This window comes from Bidens hawaiensis, unplaced genomic scaffold (assembly GCF_021521415.1).
Source record: "Bidens hawaiensis isolate Kalapana, Puna unplaced genomic scaffold, B.hawaiensis_p1.1 tig00034755_1, whole genome shotgun sequence".
Taxonomy (NCBI): Eukaryota; Viridiplantae; Streptophyta; class Magnoliopsida; order Asterales; family Asteraceae; genus Bidens; species Bidens hawaiensis.
Window position 1 is genome coordinate 38,283 of NW_027496043.1, and position 14,721 is coordinate 53,003.

The following is a 14,721-nucleotide window of genomic DNA, read 5'->3' on the forward strand; positions in this document are numbered from 1 at the left end:
AAGAAATAAAAAAAACCTGAAATCCCGCTATTTACTCGCTAGGAGATGCCAAAATCAGAGAGCGATGAATCAGGGCTTCGCTACGCTATTCGCTATTAACAGCTGTCAAACTCCATTGATTACTGAAAAAAAAAACATGCCTGCCCTAATTTACATATTATACATTGCAGACGGTAAAAGCTTAACTGTGAATCTTCAACTTCTCAGTCCAAGGTTTATCGCTAGTCATATCAAAACAAAAAAAATATAAAAGAAATAAAAAAAACCTGAAATCCTGCTATTTACGCTATGGAGACGCCAAAATCGGATAGCGATGAATTAGGGCTTCGCTACGCTATGCGCTATAGTGCTCGCTGTCAACAACTATCAAACTACATTGATTACTGAAAAAAAAAACATATGCCTGCCCTAATTTACATATTTATATATTGCAGACGGTAAAAGCTTAACTGTGAATCTTCAATCTCTCAGTCCAAATGCCAAGCGCAACAGACTAATAATAATAATAATAATAATCGAAATTCATGATAAAATGTTCAAGAGATCATACACGCAGCAAACATCAGTATTCCCGCACATTAAGTTCAGAATCTAAAATCATCAATTTAAGTAAAAATTTGACAAAAACGTAACCGAAAACTGAAACTGAATCGAGTATATATAATTTATAACATAAAGTATAAACCACATATTATAATCCAAACACATTAAAAAACAGCAAGAATCATTGCTCAAGCTTTATGCACTTTAAAACCAGCAAAAGTTACACAATTCAGAGCAGATTCAACATCAAACACATGCCCTAACTTATATATATCTTAATCTTATATTCCAGACTGTAAAAGCTCAACTAAAAAACCTCAACTTCTCAGTCCAAACTGCAAAACTCACCAAAAACTAACAACAATAATAATTATCATCATCATTATTATAATTCTAATTCTAATTCTAATTCTATTAATAACAATAATCAAAGATCAGTCGAGAAAACCTGTCTTCCGCCACACTGCATTCCGAACCAGCCTTAGATCTCTCCCTTTCAATGTCCTTCCCGTGCCTTCGAGAACCGAAAACGTCGTATGCGGCGACTTCGACGAGCCTCGGGCCACAATCTCGTGCCATCTCCTCTTCATCATCATCATCCTCCACGTCCACGTCAGCAAGCTCTCGTCCGGTCACAATCTTCCGAGCAAACACCGGCACGTTCACCGGCGCCGATTGCTGAAACTTCAACGGGGACATCAACACATCCTTCTCGTGCTTATTCGGCCGTGGAATCGACGGAATCAAACGCGTGTTTGACGGAATTCGACGGTTCATCACGGAGCGGTTAGGTTTTAGGCTGTTATCGCCGTTAACGCCGTTATCTTCCGGTAATGCTGCCAGGATGCCGTAGCCGTACTTGTCCTGCTGCCGGAACTGACTGTTTCCGTTTAAGTTACGGTTACCGTTATGTTTAACCGGATCTAACGACTGCCGTTTATGTTCGGCGAAATCGCCGGTCCAGAACACGTCATCTTCACTGAAATCATCGCCGGCGACGGAAATGACGCCGGAGGAAGACGGCGGCGAGAAGACGCCGAGGAAGCGGTCGGACGATGGTGAACGGCGGTGATGGTAGCTAGCGACGGCGTTAGAGTCCATCGGAGATTGGGGTACTGTCTACACTGGATTGTTATTATTAATATTATTATTATTTATTTATTACTGTGATGGTGTGTATGAGATTTATTGTTGGTGAGGGGTAATTATCCGGTGCGAACAGACTATCGGTGATTTCGGTATGGTTGTTTTGATGGACGGTTGAGATTGGGGTTTGGTGGGACCGTGGTGATGTATTGGTTTTTCGGTGGGTTGTGATGATCGTTATGAGATGACGTGGCGTGTAGACGCCGAGACGGTGGAGTTATCAGAGTGTTGGGGCCCACTTTGGATATGTTTAATGCATAATTGTTTTTCATTAAAATGTTTTTTTAAGGTAATTCGTTCAAGTTGGTTTAATGGCAAAGGATGATGGTAAAACCATTGTTTTTAGACCCGATCCAATCGTTGATTTGGACGTTTTATCGGGTCAAAAGTCGGACTGATTGGGAGGACGGGTTTTTAGACCCAATCCAAACGTCGATCTGGACTGTTTTATCGGGTCAAAAGTCAAACCGATTTGGGAGGACGGACCAATATTTAACCCGGATGACATCATAAATAATTTAAATTTATATTTTTATATATACATATAATTCATATACATATAAAAAATGATAACCAATAATAATAATAACAAACTTTAATTTTTATTTATGTTTTATACATTGTTATTTAAATATATATGATTTATGTTTGATTAATAAAGACATTAATGAAGTTTGGTTAGTTAGCTCATAGCTAATTATTAAAGCTTCTATCTTGGAAATGACCCAAGTTCGAATCCCGGTATGCGCTTGCATTTAATGAAAAAAGTGGGTTTTATCGGTTTACCTGCCGGATCGACGGGTCCGGGCGGTATAGGGACCGGGTCCCGGTCAGGCCGGGCCGGGTTTCAAAACACTGGGTAAAACACTTCGTTCGAAAACTCACTGTGGTAAAATCCGGACGCTCTTGGGATCGAACCCGATATTACAAAGATCCTGGTTTTCTTTCATTGAGCCACTCATGTCCTTGCCGAAGTGTTGTCTATTGGAATTAAACCTAGGTCTCCATTAAAGAACCCGGCCTTTCTAGTTTTTGCTACTACTACACATTAGAGATAAGCTCGGTACCGTACCGGTACTGAAAATCCAAAACCCGAAAATCACAAATTCTTGGTACCGGTACGGTAAGGTATCGGTATTGAAGGCAAAAAATTAAGAAATACCGGTACCGTACCAGTACCATACCGATCCCAAAACTCAAAACTTTGATACCGATTCGGTATCGAATCGATACCTGTATCAATCGATACTAATACTGAATTTACTCGTCCCTTCACTACCCTATCTTCTCTACCCTATTGAAAAGGACTTACTGTTAAAAGTATTAAATTTCAAAGCAAAGGAAAAAGAAGCATTCTTGAAAATATAAAGCAAGGGCATTTTAGTTTTTTCTTTTTGTATTAAAGAACGAAAGGGTGCAACCAATAAAAAAGGGAGTGGTGAGGTAAAAGGAACTTGCTAGTTGTTTTATCTTTCAAACCTCCTATTGAATGTACTCTTTATATTAGACTAGTTCACTTTACTTTTCAAACCATGTTAGACATTCGTATACATATTCTATACACCCATATAATCTAATGGGTATATAATACGGGAAAGAATATTTGGTGGAACCCCTTTCAACAGCTTGATAACGATCTCTCTTCTTCTATTGGTGGTGATTTCTTCTTATTCCCTCTTTTCGGGCACGTCAGCTAAATGGTCCTCTTTCGTAACCGTTTTATTCTTTCTAGTTTGTACAAGATTTAGTGGTGATCACCTATTGCGCAGTGTACACTTTATATATTTATACGTCCTCAACGTGTAACAAGCATATGGATGCATGTTTTGTCAAAATCTTTTCTGATACCACGCGTCATTTATGACCGTTTAAATTTGTTTAATAGATTAATATATGATATCAATAACGAATAGTGTGGCAAGTGGACGCCTAGACGGTGGAGCAACCTATGATTTGGGGCCCACTGGGCTATGATTTGCATACTATTTTATTGGTCATTTTTATAATTTCATACCATTTTGGTATATATCATATTAAACTTACTCATATGTTTTGCAATGTAACCTTCTATTAAATTTCTATCGTATTCTCTTCCTAAAGTTGTCAAAACGAATGCATTTTGTGTTGTCTTTTGGCATGAAAAGATAATACTTGCTAATTGAGAAGTTGAAAGGGGAGTGAAATAAATGAAAAGGAGTAACTGTATGTATAAGATTGCTTGTTTGGCGGTGTGATGGTGATTAGAAAAACACGGGGGAGAGGTTTGAGGGTGATGATAATGGTAACATGGCTAGCTTTTTTTTTTTGAAAAGAAAGATGAAGTGGTGGTGTCGGACCTACAATTTTTATTTTTCAAATCATACTAAAATTAAATGCTATGTCCACAATATACTATTACTAACTACAGGAGGGCAAATATGTAGAAACCGAAACCGATTAAAACCGTATGTTTGGAATCGGTTTGCAGTTTCTCCACCAACACCGGTTCCAGACCATTAATCGAACCAAAACTAGACAAAACCCGAATCAAAACCAATCAAAACCCGAACCAGAACTGATCTTAACCCGGTAAATGAACCGCTTTGGAACCGATTATGTAGAAACCCGTTTGGAAACCGATTGAAACAGTAGGTTTGAACTTTGAAACCAATTTGTAATATTATCCACCAAAACCAGTTAACTGAACCGAAACCAACCAAATCCAAACCGAAACCGATCATGATCAAACCGAACTCGTTTCAACTCAAACCGTTTTAATCAAAGGAAGTTAAGTTCCGTTAGTTTAGTTCGGGAGTAAACAGTTAAACACCACCAAATGTTGATCGATCATCCCGAAGCTTGAATCAAATCGATCCAATTCCAGCAACAATCAATCTCATGACGACAACGGTAATCACGCCAATCTCTAACTATTATTATTATTGCTATCCAATTCGATTAATTAAAACCTAACTAACTTGCAATAACTATAACATGCAGCCAGTAAACCCTAACGATGGATCTCCGTTGTTTCTATCGGTTTCGGTTACGGATCCAGCTAAAATGGGCAACGGTGTGCAAGCTTACATCTCATATAAGGTCATCACCAAGGTATATTCATATTAATATTAATAATTGATTAATTTCACAATTCATGAACTCATGTTTCGATAATGTTATTATTGATCGATTAGCTAGAAGGTAATAATAATAATGATAATTTAATTAAATGTATTATGATTTTATAAACTGATTAAGCTCCTGAAATTAAATAAAACCTAGATGCAATGTAGGTCATGACGTTGTGTCGTGTAACTTGTTTATTAAACATGTTAGTGTTTAGGTAAGTGATGCTTTCGTATTTTCGTGTTCGGATTTAAATTATTTAATGCGTCTGGTAAGTTTAACGAGCTGAAATGTTATGCTTAGGATCGGATTGGATCGGATCGTCAGAAGGTCGAGCCAACTCGTGGCTTGTTGAGCTGGCTCGGTTTTAAAATGTTGTATTTTGTTATGTACGCAAAAACATGAAATGTGTTTGTAATATACATACACTCTAGTTTATATACTACAGAATTCATAAATTATTATTTATATCAAGAGAACTTTCAATATTTTTTATTAAAAAATGTCGTAATATTAGTATGCTACTTATTAAACTGCAGCGTTATAAAATTACGCTAGTTGTAAATACTATAGCGTAATTTTATTACGCTAATTATGTATTGTGTTGTAGTGTAATTACGCTATGCGTGTAATTGCCAAACTGCCACCATGTCGTTTTCGCTCTTCGCCTCGCAGGTTAAATCACTTTGTGTGTGTGTGATTGTGTGCTTTAATTTAAATTAGCCGGCTTTTTGCTCAGGCTTGGTTTGTTTATAGACCAAACCGAGCTAACTTTGCTCTTTACAAACGAGCTTTTTTTGAGCGAGTCGTGAGCTTTTTGATCAGCCGTAAATACCACTTGAATTTCATTAAAATGCTTGTTTTGCAGACAAATTTCCCAGAATATCAGGGCCCGGAGAAGATTGTGATACGACGGTATTCTGATTTCGCTTGGTTGTACGATCGTCTGTTTGAGAAATACAAGGGTATCTTCATTCCTCCACTTCCAGAGAAGAACACTGTAGGTATGATATCAATTTATTAATCACTCTGTTTGTTTTTTTAATGTTTATTTTTTATTTAGATCGCCTTTTATGACTGATTATGACATCATTAATGCAGAAAAGTTTAGATTCAGTGCTGAGTTTATTGAAATGCGGCGCCAAGCATTGGATACATTTGTTAATAGGGTTGCATCACATCATCAACTACAACAAAGTGATGACCTTAGAATCTTTTTAGAGGCTGATGAACAGGTAACCTTTACGGTTGAGGGTAAACAGGTTACAGGCGTTTTGTAAATGAGTTGACCCGACTAACCTATTTGGTTAAGGGGTCAGATTTGGTTGACCTGACCAGCCTGTTTCCAACACGCCTTAAAAGTTAAAACTAGAACTAAAGATTTGTGGAGTATTAATTCAATCTGATTACAATTCATTGGCCTGATCAACCCGTTTACAACGCATTTAACCTGTCAACCCATTTAAATAATCTGGTTACACAGGTCTGAGTTGGGCTTCAATCTTTTGACATGATTAAGTTATTGGATCATGTTCACGCTGACCTCTTCTAAGCTTGAGTTCGATTCGTTTAACTTAAGAGAGCTCGAGCTCGGCTCATGAGTAGTTTTTCAAGCTCGACTTGGGCTCGGATCGTTTATTATTTACTTAATTATTTTGTTTTGTCTACATATCTATAATTATTTTGGTATATAATTGTAATTTTTATATATAACATAATATATACAACTTAATTATTTTTATTGTAATTTTAAGTATAATATTAACTATTAACTATTATGCAAATGTGCATTTAATAAATTAAATAAAAGTTATATAAATAATAAGCTTGTGTAGGCTCATTTAAGCTCACAAGCCTAGTCAAAGCTTGATATGTGAAGCTTGAACTCACTTCTTTAAAAGAGCTCGGGCTCGAGCTTGTTTAAGCTCCACTCGATTCAAGCTTTCAGCTAGCTGATCCAAAGTATTTTAAATGCTAAAATATATTGATATGAACCCTTAAACTTTCAACATTTTTGTTTAAGGTGATTTGTACCGGTTAGCAGGTCAAAATGATGATGCGTGACTACCTTTGACATGTTAAGACTTTTATGATGCAAGTAAACTTGATTATTTTAAACAGAAATTGGACTAGATTCAGTTACCTTTTTATGCAATTTATATTAAAAGATTCACTCACTTTTCTTGTTCTGTTTTCTTTTTATGCACAATCTAGTCAGTAATTTACAGTTTTGTTGGATGCCAAACATGCCAATTGTTCGTTCCAGTAGTTTAAATAATTAATTTTATTCTACATTCTTTTGTATTTTGCAGACAATGGAAAGAGCTAGGTCACAAGATACTGGAATCTTCAAGAAGAAACCGTCTGATTTGATGCAGATTTTCAGGGTAAAATATACAAGTCTTGGAAAAATTGGTGTTTTTGAGCTAACTTAATATTTTAATATAATAATGTGAATTGCTATGCTGATTAAATGTGCATGCCTTAAGATTATGGGAATTGCTATGCTCCCTACCACTGAAGCACCCGTCAAGAATTTGACAGCATCTATCCATCTGTCGTACAAAACGGATCAAAATTAGGACGGCTAAACGGGTTGCGGGAGAGTAAATATTTACAAACACTTAAGGTAAAAACTAAAAAAACTACAAATACTTACCCGCCACCATCCCGAGAGAGTAAATATTCAGTGGATCCACCACCAAAGAACATGCAAGGCATTGGGACCAAAACATACATGAGTGCTGCAAAGGGATCATTTAGTAATTTATTATTTTATTTTCACATCAACTTAAATAAAATATGCAAAATTGCTGTGCTGCAAAGGGATCATTTAGTAATTAATTATTTTATTTTCACATCAACTTAAATAAAATATGCAAAATTGCTATATTGTAATAATACCTGATAACATTGGCCACCAGTTGCTGTAAATTGCACAAGCCTGTTTGTAACAGAAATAAGACACAAAAACTGTGGGTACATTCTTGTTTTTTAATGATATTTTTCTTTTTCATGCATTATTTATTTTTTTTATTGAGTTTATTCAGTATCATACATCATGATACTGAGCTGAAACTTAGCTTCGGATAGTCAACCGCATAGCTTCTCGATAACAGCATCATCAAATTCTAGGTCAAAATTAGCCTAACAAGTAAATTCCAACATCATGTTGAAAACTAGCCCTAGATCAGCTACAGCAGTTAACAGCAATAGCTTATTAATAACAGGCACCAATTTTAGGTCTAATTAACAGAATAATAATAATAATAATAATGATAATAATAATAATAATAATAATAATAATAATAATAATAATAATGAATTAAAAGTGGCTAACCTTCAACTGTCATCGCCATCTCCGTTAACGTTTTCAGATGAGCGATGAAGAGTTAACGAATCGACGGTGTTAGTTGACCGATGTTTATGACGCTTAACGACGGTGATGAGGTGGAAGATAACGGAATCCACGGTGCTAGTTGCGTGTTTCGTTGCTTTGCTTATTTGAGACTTTGTGACCATAAAGTGCTAATAATCAAAGTTTGGGGTGAGTTTTGTCATATACAAAGTACAAATTTTATCTGCGCGATACGGCGGGTATTTGAACACAGATACCAATTTTATATGTTCTGGTAATCACGTGACAATTATGCGGGTATTTGGTTTCACTTTTTGGTTTTCAATGTCAAAAAGATGTTGTACTAACAGCTAGGCCCACATGTTTAACATATGATATGACCGTTAAAACTGACCATGAGCATCCCTACGTAAAATATTAATTTTTTTCAGTTAAAACCAACCATGAGAATCCCTACCATCGATGGTTGTGGTGGCGGCGGCGGAAGAGATTTGGCGATGACAATCGATAGGTGGTGATGACAACCAATGGTCACGTGTGTTGCTCACTGTATGGACACGTTTTAAATTAACACTGGGATACAAATGACTCGTTATTTAACTTAATTGAGTTGATGTAAATGACTAATTGCGTAATTTAAGTAAATTAAAATAGCTCATATACATTTTTTTTTGACCAAATCAATTCATTTATGGACAACTGGATCATGATTATCAGGTATAGTTTCCAAGTTCATATATATTATGTATACTCTTAACTTTTAATTGGAATGTCAAATGAACCTAAACTTAGTGGGCGGACTCTCAAGTCGAAGCATTCGGGGCTAGTATTTGGGTACAAAATTTGGTTTTAAAATATTCCGTGATTATGTGATGGACGTGGTATTAGAAAGGATACATTATAGATGGACCATAATTTTCATCAAGTTAATCCGGATTACACATTCAACAAAATTTTTAAAGATTAAGGATTCTTTGAGAAAGACTAAAGATTATAGAGAGCTTCTTGGAATATATGAAAACCTTTTTGGAATACCTTAGAACTTTGTACAAACTAAAAAAAGAGGAGTGATCATAATGTTTGCTGTAAATAGATACTAATTGACCATTTTGATTAGGGACTACTGTATATAGAATTGTCTCCATTTTGCAAAGAGTAGCTAAAAAGAAAGTTGTAACTTGTAAATCTCCCACATTTATTCTAACTAGGAAAAGTGTCCGTGCGTTGCTGCGGGTACGCGCACGTTATCTCCTCGTATTAATTTGTAGCATTTGGTGTGATGTGTAATGGTTTATCAGTGTCAGCGCGCCGATTTATGTGGATATGGCTTGTTGGATGTTTTTTTGGGGGGCGAGGGGGTTTGGGCACAAAAATATTAACGTAGCATATATACTGTATACATCGTGTTTTGTGAAATATTTGTTAACAAAGTAGGTATATGGGTTACCTTCAAGTAAGCAAAATGACATACCTTCAATCCGGGAGCAGGGCTTAGATCTATAAATGTGGTTTTTAGTTTAGAGTCTTGATGGCAAACTTGCTGCGACCGATAAATAGTTACTATTATTCATAATTAGTACATGTATTCATAATTTCCTTGTGCATGTCAAATTCAATTCCAAAGAAATTTAACACTAAATAAACTTTTCTGATTATTTTATGATGCTGGTAACAAATTCCACATTTACCATTTGACCAAATATGTTACTTGTCTCATAAAGCCAGATCAATTATCCCTTGAATGCCTCCACTCTTTATATGCAATTTCGAAAAAAAAACAAAAAAAAAAAAAACAGGCACACGCCCAACGATCAAAACTTGTCGCCCTTAAAAAGGAAACACATTAGGCCCGCCCGGCCTAACCAGACGTACCCATAGGTCGATGTTACACAATTTATACCAAATCGTTTGAAATTGCTTCTTTACCAGATATCAATTGAATAAGATGATCCAAAACTCTAGATATCTTTTTTTTTGTTCAAATGATTGGATATATAATATTTGCAAAATTAGCTTCACATTAGTTGTTAATATGAGAAAAAAAGGTGTCAAACAATGACTTAGTCGTGATCAATCTAGTCGACAATGCCCTTAAACTATACATGGCATGTGCAAAACTCCATCAACCACGAGTATTGAGAGGCCAAAATATGAAACTCTGGCTTTCATGTTGTTGATAACAATGTTGTCTGTTTTGAAGTTTGCGAATAATAGAAGGGAGACAACAAGTTTTAGGTACTCGATTCCTAAAACAATCACAATCCCATTATAATTATAATATTTAATATTAGATATGAAGCATGATGGTGGAAATTTGTAAGAAAATGGTTGCACGTACCTATGGCAAACTCTTCAGCGATATCAAACCGTTTCGTTTAATCCAATTGAGTCTATGTTCAATTTTCTAAATGTACCACCCTTTTCTCATTAAAAGATATAAAACAATAATTCAACTTTATATAGATAATACTATCAAAAGGCTACCATAGTTCTTTGAGATTTTCGTTGTGAATGAACTCGTAAACAAGGATATCACTCCCTTGTTCTTGACAAAATCAATAAAATTTCACTATGTTTCAATGGTGTGTTCTTGATAGAAGACCTACCTTCATTAAATCATTTATATAAATTGATACAAAAGCATTACATTTAATTGGAATCTTTTATTTTAATAGTTTATATCTTTTATTATGTTATATATACGTTTATTTTCATTTGTCTAGTATCAATAGGGTTACATGGTTATTTAGCTCTTTAGTTTTTTGTATTAAGTATGAATTTATAAGAATTTTGTTCTAGGAACCTTTTGTTATCGTCTTTAGTTATCATAAAGTGCCTTGAGCCAATAATCGCATGCCCGCGCGTTGCTGCAGCTTCGTTCAAGTTAAGCTTTCACCTACGCATCCAAATCTTTATCCTTTAAAAATATTAATCGAAATCTCTATTAAAAAAACCCAATTACAATCCATCAAAAAGGCAAAAGTATTAAACTTAATATGCAATTGTCTATTATCTTGCACCAAATTTGCTTACATTATGGCTTACATTATGAGCTACCTTAAGATGCTGCATTGCTGAATCATGAACTGGTAAGTTACATTTATTTTAAAAGGCGGTAGTAAGGGTAAGACACTTAAAATGGTTCTTTTACGATGTTGGTTTAAGTCGGGTGAAGCAAGGGGAAAAAAAAGAAATAAATAGAGAGAGAAGAAAGTTAGTTTTTAATTTTGACCTATTAAAGGTAGTAAGATAGCAATAATCAACCATCAAAACAAATATACGAATCATCAAGTAATAAGTTTAATTTATTGTAGAAACAGGTAGTAAGTGTGAAATAGTAAAAATGGTTAGTTTAGGTAACTGCGTACATTATTCATAGAAAGCAATTGACATCATATAGCCAGTGCATTATGTACTCCTTATTAATAGACAAAATAGATACCGGACACTTGATACAAGATTATGGATAAATATAGTTCAATCCGTGATGTTACAATTATAATACATTTACAAGTAGAAAATGAATTGAAACTAAGTCACCAGTATTCAAATCATTCTATTTATTAAATTACGGAACATGTAGCAGTGACTTGAAGTTAACTAGCATATGTGTTATGGAATGCAAGATTTATCACTAATTTAGAGCTTTTTATTTCTACGATCTGGAGTAATTCATGAGCACCCCAATTCATTTGCACCCCTAGTGGTTTTTTTGCGTTTTGTTTATTTTTCGTTTATAGTCGTTTTAGAGTTTTGAATTTAGTATTTGTTTAAGCTTTTAGTATTAGGTGTTCTAATCATATTAATCAATTACATATTTTGGTGTGTAATTTGGCTCTATATTTGAATTTGTGGTGGAATTTGATTATATTTTGTTAGCAGCAGTTGTGATATGTTGACAAACAATTGGATTCAAGTCTTATAGTAAGCAAGTGAGGATAACATGTATGAAGTAGTAGAACTATACAGGTAACATAGTTAAAGGATAAAAAGAGTATGCGTAACAAAAAGCGGATGGAATGAAAACATACCTGCTTTTGTGGTGTTGGAACCTATGACTGGAAGCTTTGGTCATAGTTATTTCGGATTTAATACATGGTTTACAACACTTAACTAATTTGTTGTTTATTATACAAGAAGACACCTAAAGTCTATACGCAAACAAAAGCACCGACAAAAGCCAAACAAGCATAGATCTAAGCATCCATACAGAAATGAGAATTATTTAATACAAACTATAGAATCTATTAATTGTCATATTTTCAGATATGTCTTTTGCTGTCACTTTCATGCAAACTGAGAATTATTTAATGGTTCCTCTGAGTGATTTCTAACATGTATGCAAGAATTAGGGGTCGCATGAAACCGAAAAAAACAAGCTAAAACATAAACCGACAATTTAGGTTTTTGTAAAAACTGAACTTACGGTTTGGTATTAGTTTTAACCAAATGTATAGTAATTAATTAGTTATTAATAAACAAAATGATTTAGGCCTATACTCATTATTTTGAGCCAAGTTCTTTTTCGGCCCAAAAATTTCAAACTCAAGCACCAAAACCGAAAACGGAAAAACCTTCAAGAATTCAAAAATCAAAGCTTTGGTCTTTAGTTCGGTTTTATCCCAAAACCAGACCGAATTGCATTTACAATTCATCATATCCATTGGTTATTTCTAATCATCACCGCCCGCTATAATGTCACTTATCAGCAAAATATTACCAAGCATTCTTGGTTACCTTGACGACTGAAGAGGTAGGTCCCAGCAGAGCCCAGTTGGACCCGCAAGACTCACCTCGAAGAGGAACGTCTGCGCAGTTGTACGCGCAAGACTCCTTACAGGGACGTTTGCGCAAAGACCAACTGGATCCGCAGGACCCACCACGCTCAGAGAGATGACGTCCTTACGCGCAGTACGCAAGCTGTTCCCGCAGGAAAAGCCTCCCAATGGTCGAAGTACTCCGCCCGTTCCCGCAGCTGCGGATACTAGCCATCAGGGAAGGCTACCCGCACTAACAGCAAGGCTACACGCACAAGGCACTAACTCTTTAATAATTCAGTTGTCACCTGAAGAAGGAATGAGCAAGGCGGGAGGGGGAATACTCCCGCCCAAAATGAGTCAGTCTGTATGCTTCTGGAAGATCTTGTCTATTTTGTCTATACCTGCCAAGGTATGGACAAAATAGACAAGATCTGACCAAAGCAGCCCATGAACCAATCACAGGGTGACAGCTCACTGACAATAGTACGAGGAGGAGCACCCTCTAGTACGAAATGTCACTATCAGCCGCTGCCTACTCTCATCGTGGCACGTGCATAGCCTGCAGTTGGTGGAAAAGGAATAGTACATAGCCGGCCTTGTCACTATCAGCCGCTACCTACCCACCAACCAGCATGGCACGTAGCCCACGGTTGGTAGAAAAGGACAGCTGGCTGTACCTGCTTGGAAACCTACCTTCGGCTATAAATACCCCAAATGGTATTATCTTATCTTATCCTATCTTATCTTATATTACCTGATATCTGCTCTAGTCATTCTCTTAATATACACTTGTATTCAAGAGCAATCTAGTCTGATTCTCACGTCGGAGGGTGGTCACAAGGAGGAACCCCCCCTTCTCAGTGACGAGCTCACGGTGTCTGTTTTGCAGGTCATCAGAAGAACCATCTTTGCCGGACATAACCCTCGTGGGAAACAGCTAGTTAACCCCCAGATTATCCGTAATCGGCCGGGTTCACCTAGTGTTTCTACCAACTAGGAAATTTTGTTCCCATATAGTACTTAATCTTGAGGCTTCTCAACTTTTCGAAAGGCCTTAAGCCTTCAAGCACTTCATATTCATTTTTTCCACTCCGAGAATCATCAAAGACATCACTCCATTCCATCTTCAAATCACAAATTCCCTTCTTTAGTTGTAAGTTCGCCTCCTTTGCGTGGAATGCATCTTTCACATTGTGCAGCCCTTCAATGGAAAGCAGACCCCGAAGATGCACTAGGTCCTTCAGGTCGGATAATCTACACTCACCAGATCCTCCAATAATGACTTTGGATAGAGTTTGTAGACCCGTCAACCCACCAAGTCCTGATGGCAACCCAGACTCTTTATCCCATCCATGCTTTTAACAAATAACTTTTGAAGTGAAGGTAGATGTCCAAGTGTTGGTAAACATGTACATCTTCTACAACCACGTAATGCTAGCTGGGTTAACCAAACAAATGAAGAATCCCCTACCCAACTAGGAAATTTTGTTAATAGATTAAATGCCCTCTTTTTTAGGTGTTGAACATGAAGGTTCATCAACCTTTTATTAGCACAATAAAAATAATATTAAAAAATTAGAAAAAAGAAATGCTAGAGTACTTTTAAATATATTCATTTTATAATCATGCAGTGTCAACCGGGTTGAATTCTTCAACCCCAAAACATTCCACAGCTTAATTCGTATCAGAAACATCAACCTTATCCCACACACTCACGCTTTGAACATTTATCGTTTAACCAATATATCTAAATGTGTCAAACGGGTTGTATAAAATGGGTTAAACTGGCCATAAACAGCTTGGCGAGTT

General features: G+C 36.0%; 1 protein-coding gene and 2 pseudogenes across 1 annotated transcript; 1 reads left to right on the plus strand and 2 right to left on the minus strand.

The window, feature by feature from the left end:
- Positions 1 to 977: 977 nt before the first annotated feature.
- On the minus strand, positions 978 to 1,692 carry LOC143586656 (uncharacterized; annotated as a pseudogene).
- A 2,874-nt stretch (positions 1,693 to 4,566) lies between these two features.
- Positions 4,567 to 7,229, plus strand: LOC143586655 (sorting nexin 1-like). Its single transcript, XM_077068147.1, has 5 exons — positions 4,567 to 4,578; positions 4,669 to 4,779; positions 5,663 to 5,798; positions 5,896 to 6,029; positions 7,107 to 7,229. The coding sequence occupies exons 1-5, from the start codon at positions 4,567 to 4,569 to the stop codon at positions 7,227 to 7,229; spliced, it is 516 nt and encodes a 171-aa protein (XP_076924262.1).
- LOC143586665 (vacuolar protein sorting-associated protein 55 homolog pseudogene) lies at positions 7,226 to 7,733 on the minus strand (annotated as a pseudogene).
- Positions 7,734 to 14,721: the final 6,988 nt, after the last annotated feature.

What these genes read in the sequence shown, in the direction of transcription:
- LOC143586655 (XM_077068147.1), top strand. An exon ending in CATATAAGGTCATCACCAAG is followed by an intron (nt 4,780 to 5,662) that starts GTATATTCATAT and finishes CTTGTTTTGCAG; the next exon opens with ACAAATTTCCCAGAATATCA. An exon ending in TCCAGAGAAGAACACTGTAG is followed by an intron (nt 5,799 to 5,895) that starts GTATGATATCAA and finishes TCATTAATGCAG; the next exon opens with AAAAGTTTAGATTCAGTGCT.